This window comes from Dreissena polymorpha, chromosome 9, assembly GCF_020536995.1.
Source record: "Dreissena polymorpha isolate Duluth1 chromosome 9, UMN_Dpol_1.0, whole genome shotgun sequence".
Taxonomy (NCBI): domain Eukaryota; kingdom Metazoa; phylum Mollusca; class Bivalvia; order Myida; family Dreissenidae; genus Dreissena; species Dreissena polymorpha.
In genome coordinates, this window is record NC_068363.1 from 39935245 (window position 1) to 39955258 (window position 20014).

General features: G+C 35.9%; 1 protein-coding gene across 1 annotated transcript; it reads left to right on the top strand.

Moving 5' to 3' along the window:
- Positions 1-4241: 4241 nt before the first annotated feature.
- LOC127845977 (uncharacterized) lies at positions 4242-15434 on the top strand. The gene is made up of 7 exons (XM_052377155.1): positions 4242-4344; positions 7856-7945; positions 8332-8403; positions 8570-8633; positions 9715-9753; positions 10074-10255; positions 14148-15434. The coding sequence occupies exons 1-7, from the start codon at positions 4242-4244 to the stop codon at positions 14414-14416; spliced, it is 819 nt and encodes a 272-aa protein (XP_052233115.1). The 3' UTR covers positions 14417-15434.
- Positions 15435-20014: the final 4580 nt, after the last annotated feature.

Here is a 20014-nt window from a genome sequence, read left to right on the forward strand (position 1 = left end):
GAACAGTAGGCCTACATGTCACCGAGAAGTGGGGCAGTAGGCAAAAGCTTGGAACGCAATCACAAGAACTTGCAGAAGTTCAGATTGAGGATGAGAAACCAGAAACAAACTTAATTGCTAACTGTGCTACAAATAGCAGTTCAGTATCAGACGTAGATACTTCGGTTACATTTGGTAAGTAAACAACAACCTAATTGGTGCATTGATTGAGATTAATTCCAGCCTCCGTCCAAGGCCGGCTCTAGACTAGTCACATGTCAGCTGTCCCTGGTTTATGGGTGTGTGTGATCATATATATCTATTCACAAAGTAATGTTTCCAAAACCAATGATACAGTATTAAGGAAAGTTTAAAAATCTGAAGTTAATTATTATTCCAGACTGATATTTGGATCATTTTTTAGCTCTACGTTTTTCGGAGAAAACCAGAGTTATTGTCATAGCCAGCTCGTCGTCCGCCGTCCGCGTTGTGCTAAAACCTTAACATTGGCTCTAAAATCAAAGTGATTCCACCTACAACTTTGAAACTTCATATGTAGATGCACATTGATTAGATCTACACGCCACACCCATTTTGGGGTCACTAGGTCAAAGGTCAAGGTCACTGTAACCTTTTAAAAAAAAAAAAATCTGACAAGCCTTCATTTATTCAAAACTGCACCCGTAGCCAAGTGTGGCACCCGTTATGCATTGCTCTTGTTTTTAATTCCCAGCATTGTCGCACAACTTCTGACATTACCTTATAAGATCACACAGCTAGTATAAATATATCCTCCAATTACCTTCAGTCAAGCAGTTAAGGAAACAAATAAAATAATTTCTGAAATAATTCAAACATTGCCGCAATAAACGATGTACCTCAAACAATTTATTTCATTCCCATTAAATCCATGTAAAAATTGTTTATTTACAGCGTGTTAAACTACGCAAAGTCTATAGTTCCATGCACATCTGCAAATAATATACACTACACACGTTGTCTACCTTGAGTCAAAAGGTTACATTAAAAAAGCTATAGTACTCGATTGCAATAGGCATGATGTCAATTAAACTTAGAAAATTCGAATCACTGAACAAATTTAGAGAAACTGAAAGATTAAATTAACTTTTTTATAACTTCTATTTACCATTTAACAAGTTTCTGTTTTATCGGTAGACAGGGCTTTCCTTAGACCTCAAATCTCAAGAGTCAAGGACTCTTGGGACCATATTTTCAAGAGTCAAAATCAAACTTCTGAGAGTCCTAATAATAACGCAGGAGTCAATGATTTTTTGCAATTTAAGCAAATTACTGAGATATAATATATAAAAAGCAACAAATAAAAAGATACATGTATGTTAACATTTATTTCTTACATTTTACTGTCACTACAACACTATGCATTTAAACACAATATTTCAATGATTAATAAATACAAAACATGTATTCTAATACAACATTAACTTCATGTATACAGCAGAATAATATGTCATATGTTCTTCTTTCGCACGTTTGGGGGTGTTAGGAGCACTGTCATTTAGATCTAAAGTACGCTTTGTCGTTGGCGTCTTACACACACTTTCAGAGTTACTACCGATTCCGAATTCGAAAAGGTTTCTCTGCGACATTTTCCGAATGCACTAGCACAATTACACTTTGCATAATTACACTTTATCCAATAACTTTGTTTGACCGTTTCGCGTGGCTATTAAATTAAGAATGAAATACAAAATGTGAATAAAAACCATTTCCGCTGGCTATCACAAATAAAACAACAACATACGGGTGGTACCTAAACACAATAGCCTATATAAATCGGTAAACTATAAAAGAAAATTATTTTTACTCGCCGATAAAGGTGCCTCCGTATTTAATCCCATCGAAAATTCCGACGCCCTTTAATTATTTCATGTGCCATCTTCACGGAAGATGTGCGACAAACACGCCGTTTTCTATGCCTTATCAAACGGTCAATTATTACGCCTACATGTATTTTGTAATCAATTAGCTCATGCAAAAATTGTCACTTTGCCACAAGGCCAGTTGTATCGGTTCTATAGTTATTTTTAGCAACTTTGATGCAAAGCGTGTAATTTGACGTTGTAGACAGTACATATGCCAGCATAACTTTCGCGCGTCTTTGAACTGAGCAATCATGAAGCGAAACAGTGATGGGTGCATTCAGCTTTGGAAATACATTCTGCCATACTCTGGAAATATCTCAAAATATGCTTTACGGTGTTATGTGGATATGGATGTTATTATTTTATATTGAATATTATTAAAACTGACGCGGATGAGTCCATTCTGTTTTGGTGGGTTTATAGTTCTTCTTAAATGCTCTGAGCTTTTATGAGTACATACGTACAGCTCAGAGGGTCAATAGCTGGGAGTTGGATTATTGCAACTAGGTGGGTTTAATACACGTCTTTTCCGCAAACAGCTGATAACAAACGCTATGATGAATAATGGAAAGTTAATACACCCGTCATCGAACCAGCAGTGTTTTAATTGGTCAATACTAGATTTCTTAATTAACCAAACTCTGCCTACTGGGTGGACTTGTGCTTCGATGATTGGAAACGGGCGTTAACGATTAGCGTGTACTAAATGAGATACTCCGCCCCGAGCCAATTATCGCTTAGTCTTAACAACTTTTGATCTCGTTGACGCAAGTCGGTATATTCCCCCGGGTCAAATGTGACGCATGACGTAATTTTCTCAAGAGTCAAAAAGGTGTCTTCTGTAATTTTCAAGCGTCAAAACCCGGGAGCTCGGGTCAAAGGAAAGCCCTGGTAGATCTTCTGTTGAGCAACATATACACACAAAAAGTGCTCAAGAATTGGAAAAAAACAAAAACGTTCGCAATTTGTTCAAATAAAATTTTGGCATATATGTTACTATTAAAAAATTTGATAAAAATATCAAATCGAGACAGGGTATACCCACTGAACATGTGGATAAGGGATGTCACCTATTTTTGTGATGTACCCGCAAAGATTTTTCCATGCAACATTTTCTGGGAATTGTGAAAAAGTAAAAGAATTTTCTTTAAAATAAAACAAATACATGAAATATTATGTGTTTACACAAGCGCAGTGGTCTGCAAGTTCTGTGCAAGTTTATTGATGAGTAGCGAAAACATGAACGGAATCGGCATACAATTAGAATAATCAATATTTCAGTTGAAGTAAGATTTGTAAATGTAATTAAACTTTTTTTTTCCTTATTTTAGATGTGTCTGTAGATTATATTTTCAAGCGTAGTAATGTTAGTAAAACAAAATACTCGGAACGCATGCGTGTGACGTCATCATGAGAGCCGCAATCTTAATGTAAACAAAGTGATCTAAATTAGGTCATGCTCACTATAAGGGAATCGTACCATAAATACCCATGATATTAATTAAAGTGGGAAATTACCCCATACCACGGGTGTGTGGAAATGTATAAAAAAAAACACACACTACAATTATGTTTCAGAATTTTGCGACTCATTGAAAATTTTTTTTTGAAAAGTTCGCAACTCAAAAAAAAAAGTTAGTGGGCCAGGGTCATCACAAAATCATGGAAAAAAACTTGGAATATCTGAGAATACAATAATTGAGGTCTACTTATTTGTCTATAATCAATAATATTTACTGTCAACTTGAAACTCCTCAAAATATTAAAGAAAGATATGTATGCATTGCAGATGATACTGAAAAGGCCAAACGTCTTGAAAGATGGAAAAGTATATCTCCAGAAATTATGTCTGCTTATGTACAAATGCAGACACCCAATAAGCGACAATGTGCTGATTGTTGTCTTTCCACAGATGAACTGTACAGGTGTTGTGATTGCTGTTCATGGGAGACTACGTGCCTCACATGCTTGCCGTTGAGGCATAAACATCTTCATCTGCATTTGGAAGGTACAATGTTAACAAATACAAGAGAAAGCATTTATCATATCATTGAATTTGAACATAAATCATCTAAGACAGTGTACTTTTTTATCTTAAAGTGGTATGACTTCATGTATTTAAAAAATCTTTGAATGTGTTTAGAGATATTCAAAGTACCATTTTAGAAAATTATCATTACATGAGCTTCATACAAATACGTGTATTACAAATGTGGTCTTTTTCAATACATGGTTTCAAAACCAACCAGTTCCAACTGCCATCAAACTCAAAAGCTGATGTTATCTTGAACTTTAAAACTGCCAGGTGTTTTTAAATGCTTATTGAGCATTTGTCTTAAATGCCCTTTTTTACAGAACATGGCTTACCTTTCTTTCATTGATGATGATGAGGCTTGGATATTGAATGACCATTCCTGTAGCACTACTTACCTGAAAAAACTCGTGGTCGTGGATGATAAAGGTAATTTTGTAATCCTATCATGTCTCACCCTCATCATTGTTCTTATCTTATTATTTCTCATGCCGACAATTGTTCTTATCTTGTCTCATGCTGATAATTGCTTTTATCTTATCATGTCTCTTGGTGATATTGTTATTATCTTATCATGTCTCATGCTGATAATTGTTCAGATATTGTCTCACACTGATCATTGTTCTTATCATGTCTAATGCTGATAATTGTTCATATTTTATATCTCATGCTGCTAATTGTTCTGATCTTGTTTCAAACTGATCATTGTTATTATCTTATCCTGGTTCATGCTGATAATTGTAATTATCTTATCATGTCTCATGCAGATCATTGTTATTATCTTATCATGTCTCACGCTTATCATTGTTCTTATCTTATCATGTCTCATGCTGATAATTGTTCTGATCTTGTCATGTCTCACACTGATCATTGCATTGTTCTTATCCTACAATGTAATTTGGTACGAAAGATTTGTTGCAGGTTGTTTTGCTGTCCTGTTACTTTGTGTTAAACAGTAGTCAACTTATATTGGAATCTAGCTACATTCTCGCCAATATTAATATATGCACCCTGTATCAAACTGGGTCATTAAAAGCCAAGTAACTGATTATTACAACTGGAAATGCCCCTGATTACACATTAGCATGGTTACAACTAAGTTGCAAGTTAAAGTGAGTTATATGATCCCAATAAATCATGGTTTTGCCAATTTGCAATTACTAAAACACATTTTATAGTTAACAACCATAAGTATTTTTTAAAAACCTTGTAATCTTTTTTAAGGTCGACAGCATTTGAAGACCCTGCAATTTTGCAAGTGTGAAGTTGAAGCTGTACGCTTGATTAGGTTCAACCTGTGGCCATCTTCAACCAAATTTCCGAAGGTGGCATTTCACTTTGACTTCATGCGCTGGTTATGTGGTCTTCTTCTTGAAACCTTGGTGTCAGTTAAAAGTTTCTGCTCCACATTAGACGCGAGGACATCAAAGCACATGAAGACATATATTCATCACCCTGTATGTTTGTACATGATTTTTGTTTTAATTGCTTCTGAAGTAACACAAAAGTATAATATTTTTATATGTAGTTAATACATAAGATAAAGCTTGTTTACAAAATAATTTAAGTATAAATATTTGATTTACTGATTCATGTGAATGATTTGCTATACTAGTATCAGAAAAGCAGGAGGTGGAGCCTTCCATTTTTGTGCCCCTCTAATAAATATGTACCATCCCCCTTCCATTTTTATGCTCTACCCTTTAAAAGTATGTCTCACCATTGTACACAAATAATTACAGAAAGACCCTATGTGTTATAGTGGCTATTAACAACTTTATAGATTAACATACATTATTATTTGATATGAAAATTTTCAAATTTAATTTGATTAAGAGCAGACAGCATGGAATTATGCTGAATGGATAGATGATTGAATATAAGTATGTTAGTGGAAACACCATACTGAAGTCGCTAACACAGAACAAAGTTTAACATCTGGAAAAGTTTCACAAAAAAGTTCACACTGCACCGACAATATTCCACATTGGGGGCATATGTCAGATACTATGACAAGCCTTATTTTAAATTGCAATGTGTAATTGCATTATGTGTATGCTTTAGTTTACCTTTAAACGTTTATTTTAAGTTCTTACAGCTTGCTTTAACTGTTGGTTTTGTCTCTATATTTTATCATGTTTAATAAATTTTGAATAAATGGGATAAATCACGGTTATATTTTTAGGTCAAAGATTTGTACAAAGTGCTTGTAGGAGGAACAGCCGATGAATTTCGACATTTTATCTACCAAATGGAAAACATCCACGATGATGGATCCAAATGTCCAGCTTGTTATGAGGTAATGTATTAAATAGTGATTGTAACAGAAAATTATCCCACCATTTTACAATTACAGTATTTAAAGTAAATATTAATCAATGAATTGATACTTTGCTTTTTAGCTCACCTGATTGCTCAGGTGAGCTTTTGTGACCGTTCTTTGTCCGTCGTCCGTCCGTCCCTCCGTCCGTTCACATTTGTTCATAAACACTCTAGAGGCCACATTTATTGTCCGATCTTCATGAAACTTGGTCAGAAGCTTTGTCCCAATGAAATCTTGGTCGAGATTGAAACTGGGTTGTGCCGGGTCAAAAACTAGGTTACTAGGTCAAAAAAGAAAAAACTTGTAAACACAGTAGAAGTAACATTTCATGCCCAATCTTCATGTAACTTTGTTTGTCTTAATGATATGATGGTTGAGTTTAAAAGTGGTTCCAGTCCGTTGAAAAACATGGCTGCCAGTGGGCGGGGCAGTTTTCCTTATTTGGCTATTGAGAAACCTTGTAAACACTCTAGAAGTCACAATTTTTGCCCAATCATCATGAAAGTTGGTCAAAACATTGGTTTTATTGATATCTCGGACGAGTTAGATAATGGTCCAGATCGGTGAAAAAACATGGCTGCCAGTGGGCAGGGCATTTTTCTCTATATGTATATAGTTGAAACATGTGAACACACTAGAAGTCACATTTTTGGCCCAATTTTCATGAAATTTGGTCAGAACATATGTTTCCTTGATATGAGAGTTGAGTTTGAAAATGGTTTCGGTCAGTTGAATAACATGACTGCCGGGAGGGGGGGGGGGCAGTTTTCTTATATTAATCTATTTAAAAAAGCTTGTGAAAACTATAAGTCACATTTTTTGCCCAATCATCATGAAACTTGGTGAAAAGATTGGTTATCCCTTTCCCACTTAGAAGCAAAGTGAAAAAGGCAATGTGCAAACAGCATAAAACCAGAAAAGCCTGAGAGTAACTCGCAGCCTGTTCATGTTTTATGCTGTTTGCTGCTCATCAGTATCTATGGTTTAGATATGAAGTCTTAAAATCTTTAATCTAGTAAGAAAGGTCTTCAATTAAATATTATTTTATAAGGAACTACAAATGCGTGAAAATACGTATCTAAGTGGTAAAGGGTTATATATATATCTCAGACGAGTTCGCAAATGATCCCGATCAGTAAAAAAACATGGCTGCCATGGAGGGGGGCAGTTTTCCTTATGTGACTAGAGAGAAACCTTGTGATCGAACACTATAGAAGTCACATTTTTTGCCTAATCATTGTGAAACTTATTCAATACATTGGTTTTATTGATTTCTCGCATAACCAACAGAGGCTTGCTAGCTGACTTTGTAAATAATACAATTCCTAAGATAAAGGGTTATATTGTCAGTCTTGTAACATGATGTGAAACAAAGAGGACATAATGAAAAGAAAAACGCTAACTTTTACTTACTGATGAAGACAAAACTCCATGTGCTAGTATTAACCACTGATTTGAACCAATCTTTTAAAGAAAGGATAGATAGCAGTTTACTGTTCCCTCAACGAAGTCGTTAGAAGTGTTGACTGTCAAATTCTCATGAAAGGTGTTTTCTTTTTTGAAAATGGATGCTAGTTTTCTGTGACAGTTTAAACTTCTGGGTATTTTCTTATTCAGGATTCTCCCTCCCTGATAAGCTTGCTAGAGCAGAGGATATAGAAAAAAAAAGCAAGGAGGCTCTTCAAGGAATTTTGGAACCTTTTGCAGGTAAGAAAACATGGACAAATGCAGATTTTCTACAAGTGTTTGTGGCATTATATAAAATTACCATCACACATTTGTTTTGCAGTTTCCAGTGTTTAATTAAATGATGCACATGTCAATACCAGTTGTGAGATGAACACCTTTAATTGCTGGCTTGACAGAATTCGACTAATTGCCATTTCAGAAAATATTGTCCCAATATTAAAAAAACAAAATGTTTGTGCATAACAATATAGAATTGAAAGACTTTATGTTAAATCAGAAGAAACAAAACTATAAATGTCCCGATAACAAAATGAACCATTTAAATAATGTAGATGAATTTAAAATAATTATTGTTTTTCTCTGTGTAAGTTCACAAATATTTATTAAATTGTTCTGTTGATTAGGAGTAACAACTGAATGTCTACAGGAATGGATAGATTATGAGCGGGTTGTGTGTATCCGCAGCAAATCAACTGGTATGTTATATGATAATTATTTGATTCATAAGTAGCTTAGTGAGTTTATCATTTTCTCGCAGCATTCAATTGTTTTAACAGAAATTCAACAAGTGTTTACAAGCCACATAATTTGCTTAACATGGTCTTTGTGTTTTAATGATTTGCACTTCACATTTTAATACAGAAAATCACTCCTTGTCACCTGCTGAAGAGTATTGTCTAGTCCTGGAGGAGCTAACAAAATACAGGTACTTTTAATAGGAATAATGCATTTGTTACTACGTTATTTTATACAGATTCTAAGTAATGTTGTTAGTTAGCATCCAGTCTCTTTGTGGATAAATAAAAAATAAATGAAGTTGTGATGTGCAAGAATAATGAGTTTTCAATCATAACACTTAACCCTTTTTTTCTCAGAATGTTTTTTGGGGAGATTTTGTTTTGTTTGTTAGCTCGACTATTATATATGAAATATATATAGTGGAGCTATCCTCCTCACCTGGGCGTCGGCGTTAGCGTGAGCGTGCAAATGTTAAAGTTTGCTTTCATATTTTGCAAACTTCTTTACCAACATGACCCCAATCTGTAAACAAGAGCAGACAACTGTAGCAAGCATTTTGTAAGACTAATGGCCCTTTTTTGTCTTAGTAATTGAATATTTTGTTAAATTGTGTGTTTAGATCCACTTGACTTCTAAAGTATCAAAGCTATTGCTTTCAAACTTCAAATATTTTCTTACTATCATGAGGGTACTGTACCTGGCAAGTACAATTTGACCTTGACCTTTGAATGACCTTGACTGTCAATGTCAAAAGAATAAATTAGTTAAATTGCCATAACTTCTTTATTTATGATCAGATTTTATGAATACTTTTACAAAACAACACTTGTATGAATACCACAATGGATTCCGTCCAAACCATCCCCCACGCACCAACCCAGAATCCCTGCCCCCCCCCCCCACCCCCCCCCCCCCACAAAAAAAAAAATATATATTTTTTTTCATTTTTTTATTTTTGAAAGATCGTCTTATAAATGACCACACCCCACATTATACCCCCTCTCAACCTCTCCCCTACCCCCACCTGAAAATATACCTGAACTATTAACTTGACCTTATTGAATAATTTGAACAATTTCCCCATGATGGCTTACGTTATACTGTCAAGCACTTGAATAGTCGAGCGCGCTGTCCTCTGACAGCTCTTGTTAGATACATAGTACATTTAAATAATGTTCCTGTAGTGGCCAGTGGTAAAAAATCATATGCTCTATGTATGTTAAATATATAATTATGTCGCTAACAATTTTATGAAATCTTAATTTTAGGGGTGTGTTTGCGACGGATGTAAACAAAGATAAGAAAAGGTATATTGCATGTATATATTATGCATGGCCTTTTTTAATTGACCTTTGTCCATTTGATACTTATTTATTAATCTAAACATTCTATTCTATTTTCTCTCCTCTAAGTAAGGCAAATTAAACTCTATCCACTTATAAAAATAACGATATGTAAGTTACCCCCAGACAAGTAGTTTTTAAATGGTCAAAGATTAATGCATGTTATAGATTCTTTGCCTAATGCGTGTATGAAATAATTACTTTAAAAAGTCATTTCACCTTTAAATGCCAATCTTACATACAAGAACATTTACATCAATAGGATGTTATTTTATCCAATGCAGGCTAGAGACAAAACTGAAAAAGAAAGGGAAGAAGGCTGGTGTCAAATGGGACTCAACAAATGTTGATTACCTGCGGACACTCAAGACTACACAAGAGAAACTAAGACTTCAGATACTGGAGACCCTTCAACAGACCACTGCAGAGAGGCTGTTTTTGTTAGATTTAATGAAAAAGTATGCAAGTAAGTGTAAAAATCCATTTCTATATGATACAAGTTATTGTCACCTTAATGTAATACAAATATCTTCCTCAGGGGTGGCGAAATCATATGTCCGAGTTGCCCGAGTCGTACATTTGCTTCTCTGGGCAAGTGATTTTTTTCAATTAAGTTGTCCGTGGACAACCAGTTTTTTAAAATTCGGGTCGAGGAATAAAAAAAAATACATTGTATTAAAGTTTTACAAAACCGGATGTTGACACGCGATTACATTGTCAGTGCTATATGCGGAGCAAGCAAGCCGAAATACGGGCACTCTCCTACGCAGTGATCTCCCTTATTCTGTAAAAGACCGGGAGCATGCCGCATTTTCATCGTTCGGCCCGTCTGTTAGACAGTGTACAGACTGGTTTCTTTATATTTACAATCAGACGGAAATAACAGTATTGAACTAAGTTAATGAAAACACGGTCTATGTTGATATTTCAGACGACTTTAACGGTAAACATGGAACGTTTTTTAAAGAAATCTTCAACAAGTTCGGAGCAGAAACCCGAAGCGTTGTGCATTCCACCCCCCAAAAAAACTAAGCAAGACTATGACAACAAATATGATAAAAATAAACGCGTAAGAACTTTTCAAGAGACTTGGTTCAAAGATTTTCCGTGGTTGCGTGTTGATGACCATGAAATTGCTACGTGTAAAATATGTAAACAGTTCCCCTTGTTGGCCGATACTAAGTGTGGACTTTACACTGGAATGACTGTTAGTCGTAAGGACACATTGTCTGCCCATGAAAGAAGTGCCAAACACACTTCTTGTCAACTAAAAAGTGATCGAGAAAAATTGAAATTAAGTAACATTAAGTACGTGGGTGCTCTTGACAAAACAATTCACAAGTTTAATGAAGGTCAGACTGACAGGTTTAAACTTCTATTTAATACAGCTTATGCAGTTGCAAAGCATCGTAAGCCATTTACTGACTACGAAATGTTATGTGAAGTACAAAAGAAAAATGGCATTGATCTGGGAAATGACCACATCAACAGAAAGGCCTGTACTGACTTTTTGCATTCAATTTCACAAACATTGCATGCTGAGTTGACAGCAAAAATGAAAGAATCCAGATTCTATGCTGTGCTATCAGACTCAAGTACAGGTTTGCTCTGTTTTATAACAGTCATCTAATTTTTTAATACTGTTGTTTTTACGGTAAATAATCACAATATGTCAAATGTTGAATTGCAAATATAGATATAATATATTCTAATTTAATATGCAAATTTCTAGCTCAGTGTAATTCTATTTGAGTAATTACTTGTTTAAATATTATTTCAATATTTTAAGCTCTAATTACGAAAATCAAAATGTTTAAACAACAAATAACATTTTAACACAGTTGTACCATAGGTGCACATTGCATTTCTCTGTGTGCACGTCAATAATTCTTAACCTTGATAATTGTAAATTCTGTCCATTTTTATGACATTGTTAATTGATTGTGTTTCATTTTGGTTATAAAAGTCTTTCCCCTGCTTACTTGTGTCCAAATCAATCATGTAAAGTTTAAGCATTCTAAAATTACCATAGTGGGCATTATTTGATTTTTTTTTGTTTTCAGATTCAGCCATCGTTGACCAAGAGTGTATTCTGGTTCGATTTGTGGATCCCGAGTCCAAGGAGCCCATTACCCATATAGCCAGTATTGAACCACTTGAAACACCAGATGCAGTAGGGGTCTTCTCATCTATTAAGCAAGGGCTTCAGAAAATAAACATTGATTTGGACAACACTGAAGCGAACAGTGTACCTGCACTCATATGTGTCAACATGGACGGTGCAAGTGTGAACTTGGGGGCAAAAAATGGTGTGGCTCGAAAATTATCTGATTGTGTATCCCACCCAGTTGTTATCACACACTGTGTAGCACACCGCTTGGAACTTGGAGTTTTAGATGCCACTAAAAAGCTCCCATATCTTGATCATTTTGAACAAACTATCAAGCGGATCTACAAGTTTTACTCTTTTAGTCCGAAAAGGCGCTCACATCTCCAGTCTATAGGTGAAATTCTAGACCAAGATCTGATAATGTATTCAGATATAAAGTCTATTAGATGGGTTTCAAGCAAGGAACGGGCTGTCAAGGCCGTTATAAGGGACTATGAAGCCACTGTTACTCACCTGGAGCAAGTGCTGGAGACATCGAAGAAAACTGATGAAAAGGCACAGGCCAAAAAAATACTAAGTGACATCACTCAGGTCAAGTTTGTCAAATACCTTCATTTGATGTTGGACATTCTGAATCATGTAACAGCTGTCAGTTGTCTCTTTCAGACCTCCGACCTTCTTATCTACGAAGTGCAAGAATCAGTCGATGCTTTGTACATGAAGCTTCATGCCATGAGTGTAAGTCCTGGTGAGTGTCTTCAAACTTTCTATGACATGTTTGATGCAAACACACGACTGTATAAGGGTGTGAAGCTAAATGGCCCTCTGCCAAAGAGCTTTGATCAAGACAATGAAGTAATTGATTTTATCAAGAATATCTCGCAGGATGTTCTAAACAGGTTCAGTAACCTGTCTGATGCTCCTATTGTCTACTTCAAAGCTTTTGATCACAGGATTTGGCCTACGTCACTTCAGGATCTGTCTGTCTATGGTAATGAAGCCATTAATTCCTTGTGTGAGTACTATAAGGACTTGCTAACCACTGAAGACCAAGCCAAAATTCCTGAGGAGTGGCAGCAGTTCAAAGTGCGAATGTCTGCAATGAAAGGCATGCCCTCACAAGCTGCCCTGTCTCAAATTTTGAAGCTAGATGAGAAACTGTTTGTTCATATCAGCAAGCTTGTGGAGTTGCTTCTTACAATTTCACCTTCAACTGCAGCCTGTGAGAGGTCGTTTTCCTCCATGAATTTGATTAAAACCCCCACCAGATCAAAGCTAAGCCAAGACAATCTACATCATCAGATGCGGATAGTGCTGTCAGGGCCCAGTCTGCAGGACTTTGATGCTTCCGATAGTGTTCTGCATTGGTTGAACAGCAGCAAAGGTGGAAGGCACGTAGTTCACAAGCCCAGGGCTGCTCAGCCTACCAGTAGCGGTGCAGAGCCTGTCTGATGTCCACATATTGGACTAATTTAATTTGATTTACTTAAGTGTAACGCATGTTTAAATAACACAATATAGTTTTGCAAGATTAAAAGTTTGAGAAAGTAACTGTATTGTTTACTATATACTGCTATAATGAATGTACCATGGATACACATCTACATTACATAACTAAAACAAGCAAATTATACAAATATATATTTATTCCACATTATTTAACATTTATCAATAAATACGTTTATAATTTATATAAACATTAACGGACAAGTGTAGTTCAGCAACGGACAAGTTAAATTTGATAAATGGTTGTCCGTGGACAAGTATAGTTTTTTGAGATTTCGCCACCCCTGTTCCTAAGACCTTTCAGTGTGTTTTTCATTACTGAATATACTTCATTATTTTTGTCTAATCAACAAAGTTGGAAACCTGGTTATTTATTGAGATATGAGTCATTTGGGCAAGAAGGGAAACAAGCAGGTGGGTTCCAGACAATCACTTTTGTTTGCAGGAGCCAATCGTGATGAAACTTGTATTGCACATTAAGTTTGGGATTACATTTGGGACCAGTTAAGCAATGTTAGCTGTTACATTACATAGAATGTTTCTCTAATTATTTGAGTGTTCATGTGGGTATTTTGTACAGTTAAGTGTGCTGGTAGTTTATATGCAGACTTAGCTTGAGATCTAGGTCTCTGTTACTAAAAACAGTAAAAGTATTTCCTAATTAAATTGTCACATCATTCATTACCTTTCTTTTAGGAGTATTTGAAAGTTAACTAAAAATAAAAAATGATGTTGCTTTTAGGAGGACAAGCTGTAGCCATAAGATTGGGCAAGCAGCTAAAGCAAACAAACAAAAAGATAAGAGAACAGCTGTCGTTGTGCAATGCGGTTGGCGGGGAAGTTAAAATGCCGACACATTTGTCATTTGAAGATGTAAAGTCGTGCGACAGCAAGCTGTGGGACATTTTGAAGTCATCAGATGTAGGTGCTTGGAGGACCAGTGTGCCTGTGTCTGTAAAACAGCAAGCTGTTTGCCTGTTTTGCATGACACAGAGCTGCAGAAGAAAATGAACTTTTGATTTCAGAAATGAAGTCAACATTACATTTCTTTTCCAATGAACATTCAGGTATTTTAAACAAGGTCCTGGATAATGTTAAAGGAGACATGCCAGTCATCATCAAAGAAGGGCTTTATGTGGAAATGAAATTTAATTCATTACTGAAGGCATTCCAGTCATATCTCCCAGACTTAAGCCTGACTTTGCTTTCTGATTTTGCACAAAAGGTTGGTCTAACCAGCGTTCAAGAGGCCCGTATTTCTGAAATAAATGATGGAAACTTACCAGAATACGAGTTAGAACCCTCTGAACCAACTGATGTAATACTCAGTGATGAGGATTTTACAGACAGTGATAGTGACAATGACTCTGATGGTGACAATTAAATGTTTAAAAGACATCATTGACTCAAACCCAATATTGTCTTAATTGTCTCAATTGAATTGTTCGCAATAAGTGTTCTAAGATAAGACAAACAACTGTGCTATGGCTTTTTAAATGCTCTTGTTTGTAGCTCAACTGATAGCTCAACTGAGCACAATGTGAGCTTTTGTGATTGCCTTTTGTCCGTCGTTGGTTGTATAACACAAAAGCTCACATTGTGCTCAGTTGAGCAAAATCAGAAAGCAAAGTCAGGGTTTACTCTGGGAGATCTGGGAGATATGAATGGAATGCCTTCAGTAGTGAATTACTTGAATCACTTTCCAGCCATATCAGTAAAAAGGTGATTGGCATTTATTTCGTATTTAAATTCACTTTATATATATTGACTTTTCTCCCCGCAAATTTTGTTAGTGGAGCCCAAATTAGGTCATCCCGCTAGAAAATTTCGCAGCGAGTAAAGTCGAGATATAGAGCGAATATAACTGAAATAAACGCCAGTATCTTTCTTGCTAATATGGCTGGAAAGTGAGCGGAATTTAAAAACTTATGCTTTGTAAGCACACTTATCGGCCACATTTATTGTCCGATCTTTTTCATCTTGTTAACTCAATATTTATTGTCCACTACCGGTGAAACGGGGGGGGGGGGGGGGGGGGGGGGGGGGGGGGGGACTTATTGTTTGCGCTCCGTGTGTCAGTCTGTCTGCGTGTGTCAGTCTTTCTGTCAGTCCGTCACACTTTTCTGGATCCTGCGATAACTTCAAAGTTCTTCATATTTTTTAATGAAACTTGAAACGTGGACAGATGGCTTATATGGAGATTATGCACGTCAATTCATTTTGTTCCTATGTCAAAAATTGTGGTTGCTATGGCAACAAATGTAAAAAATTAAAAAAAAAATTACTGACTGGTGGAGTTTTACCGGTAGGGGACCATATTGCTTGGCAATCTCTTGTTCCATATATACTGAAGTTGTTATCCCCCGCCATAGGCAGAGGGATATTGTTTTGGCATTTTCCGTCCGTCCGGAGCCATATCTTGGAAGTGCTTTGGCGGATTTCATTGAAACTTGGTATGTGTATAAATATGGATAAGAGGATGATGCACACCAAATGGCATTGTACACAATCTGTTAATAACGGAGTTATGGCCCTTTGTATCTTGAAAAAATGCTTTTTTGTGTGTCCGGAGCCATATTTTGGAAGTGCTTTGGCCGATATCATTGAAACTTGGTATGAATATATATATATATATATATATATATATATATATATATATATATATATATGGATAAGAGGATGATGCATGTCAAATGGCATTGTACACCATCTGTTAATAAAGGAGTTATTGCCCTTTTTATCTTGGAAAAAAATGCTTTTTTGATTGTCAAATATAACACTTGTGTCCAGAAGCATATTGGCTGGGGGATATCGATTCAACGAATTTGCTCGTTATAAACTCACATTTCAATGACAATTTATGATATCTGTTTTCCAGCTGTATACTGTATCATATGTAAATCATGATTGTGTTGGTATGCTTGTTTCTTTTTGTTTTTAAATGCCCCATGCTGCAAAACAAATTGAATTGTTCATGCTTATATACTTTTGCCTCAAGTATTCTCATAAGGTCATTTGAAATGATGAAACAGTTGCTATTTTACGAGAACAATGATCATAATAGATCATCTATAATTTTGTTGTGTAAAGAGGATCGATAATTGGTTAATTCTAACTTGTACTAATACTCATACCAATATTAAAACATACATTATTCCAAAGGATAAACCATTCTAGAATTTACAGAGAAAACTATTCTTCTTATAGGTGGTCGTATACACAAATAATTAAACTAACAATCATGTTCAGGCTACTATTATCATAAATATATATATAAACTGACAATCATGTTCAGATTACTATTATCACAAATACATGTATATATATAACAATTTTAAAAGCAATTGATATATAAGTCTCAAAAGCTACGTCCTTTTTACGTCCCAGTCTATACTTGGGGACATATTATATTTGCCCTGTCTGTTTGTTGGTTTGTTTGCGTCAAACTTTAACATTGGCCATAACTTTTGCAATATTGAAGATAGCAACTTGATATTTTGCATGCATGTGTATCTCATGGAGCTGCACATTTTGAGTGGTGATAGGTCAAGGTCATCCTTCAAGGTCAAAGGTCAAATATATGGGTGGGACCTAGTGTTTCACAAACATATCTTGTTTAGTATAGACTTCAACATATCTTGGACAATACAATTTAAGAGCAATTAAGAGGTTGATGGTTCCACCCCTTTGCTTTTCTGTTGCTGAAATGTTGTTAGTACATACACCAATCAATTGTTATTACACCGATTTACCCTGTTAACTTTTTATTTGTGTGTATGGTGTCGCTTTGCTTCAGCTTGTTTTTGTGATACTGTAGATGTTGTTGAGTACTGAAAGGTAATTAGTAAGGTATGTAAAACTTAGCTTAACACTTATGGACAATGTTTTTGCATAGTTTAAATTGTATGTATGTTGAGTCATGTTATTAATTGCTTGCAATAATTTTATATTGTGAATCAATGTATGAAAAATAAACCTGAATGAAAAGAAAATCGTTTAAATAAAATTAGTGTTCTTTTTGATATAGTTATGCACGGACCTATACAAACAGTCCCTGAGTTATGTCACAGGTTAGGGATAGAGTGCAACCAATATATAGGACACCTTATACACTTATAGCTTAGTAACGGTACTCAAAAGGGATTTTGTGCTGAGCATGCAATATATACATGGAATATTTCACGAAGGTATAATGGTGTACTTTGAGTGAGTTGATATGCAAAACACGACTGTTCAGGTTTGATCCTTAATTCAACTGAGCGTAAACAACAAACAAAAATATATATGACGTATATATTGCGTATCACTCTAGTTCTGCACGAGAATGTCATGTAAGGGGAATACCGTGCTACCAGATGTTCATGTCCGTTATTGCGTATCACTCTAGTTCTGCACGAGAGAGTCATGTAAGGGGAATACCGTGCTACCAGATGTCCATGTCCGTTATTGCGTATCACTCTAGTTCTGCAGGAGAAAGTCATGTTAGGGGAATACCGTGCTACCAGATGTTCATGTCCGTTATTGCGTATCACTCTAGTTCTGCACGAGAAGGTCATGAAAGGTGAATACTGTACTACCAGATGTTCATGTCCGTTATTGCGTATCACTCTAGTTCTGCACGAGAAGGTCATGAAAGGTGAATACCGTACAACCAGATGTTCATGTCCGTTATTGCGTATCACTCTAGTTCTGCACGTGTAGTCATTTAGCGGTGATACCCTTCTAACAGATATTCATGTCCGTTATTGCGTATCACTCTAGTTCTGCACGGGAAAGTCATGTAGAGCGGATACCCTACTACCAGATGTTTGTGTCCGTTATTGCGTATCACTCTAGTTCTGCACGGGAAAGTCATGTAGCGCGGATACCCTTCTACCAGATGATAATGTCCGTAATTGCGTATCACTCTAGTTATGCACGTGAAGTCATTTAGCGGAGATAACCTTCTAACAGATGGTCATGTCCGTTATTGCGTTTCACTCTAGTTCTGCACGGGAAAGTCATGTAGCGATGATACCCTACTAGAAGATGTTCATGTCCATTATTGCGTATCACTCTAGTTCTGCACGGGAAAGTCATGTAGCGCGGATACCCTACAACCAGATGTTTATGTCTGTTATTGCGTATCATTCTAGTCAGGCCGGGTTTCCATGTTTCCGTGTCCGTGCTCGGCGTTCGCGTTTCGTGTCCGCGTTCCGTATACGGACACGGAGTATCTAGTCCATGCATCCGCTTATTATTTTAGCCTTTCCGTGTAAAACCCCATTCCAAACGAGGTGGTACTTGGATTAAGATGTCGTTATTAAAAAAGCACACATTTTTTGTGATGACTGCAGTACAGCATGTTAGTAGACGGAATGCAGACATTGGTACTAGATAGATGTACGTGCCATCATATGAAACCGTCGAACTAATTTATTAATTCAGATTCTAAAAACCTAATAATTATATTGATAAACATTACTGATTTATTCGTATTAGACAGACTTCAAAACTTATATGTGAAACTTATATATATAGGCAAAAAAAGAACATAAATAGCGACTTCTTTTAGCGTTATATCTTGTTTGGAATATAAACTGTGTCTGTTGAAAAGCGATTATAGAGTGTACAATATGCAGACGATATATATTCGCAAATTACTATTCTCACTTACCTGAAACGCCATCAATTTACATTTCGTTGGCTATGCTTTTCCAGATGTTTTAATGCAATGTCTTTGTCTTTGAATTCTTTCATACGTTTGGTGTATACATTTGTATTTACTAAGTTTATTATTTTTGTACTAATATCTATGCTTGAAAGTCGACCTTTCATGTTGACTGCCGTCCGTGTACTGAGTCCAACAGATTTCAACCAGTTCGTTTTTTCGCGGACACAGACACACGGACACGGAACGCGGAGACATGTAAACCCGGCCTTATGCACGTGAAGTCAAGTAACGGAGATACCCTTTTAACAGATGTCCATGCCCGCTATTGTGTATCACTCTAGTTCTGCACGAGAAGTCATGAAGCGGGGATACCCTACTACCAGATGTTCAGATCCGTAATAAGAGTACCATTCTAATTTTGTATTGGAAAGCCATGTAGCGAGGATACCGATGTTCGTGTTCGTAATTGCGTATCATAATAGGTCTGTTTGGGAAAGTCATGTTGCGGGGATACCCGAGTGCTCTATATACATGCCCATAACAATATTTCACAATGGTTTTTGACAATTTACTTTTACTATAAATTTCAAAAGGTCAGACGTGCACGGCCTTGTAACGAGTAATACGCGACAACTGTTGATTTATTCAATTTAAACAAACACACGTGAACACACAGATAAGGCATTATCTTCTATGTTTAACTGCATAAAGAAACTTTCTATTATTAAATATTAAATATAGGCTTTAGCACTCGTGCAGCTGTTGTAATGTTTTAGAAAATGCAGTTTTGTGTTCACGCTTATTCTACAATAGCGTGATAAATCAGTGTAATATAACCTTTACATATGAAATTTTGATTTCTTACGCTTTTTGTGCAAACCGATGACTTGTATTGGGTTCATATTGTAGACCACTCTCTTATCAAACATAAAAATATTGTTTTTTGTATTAATTTG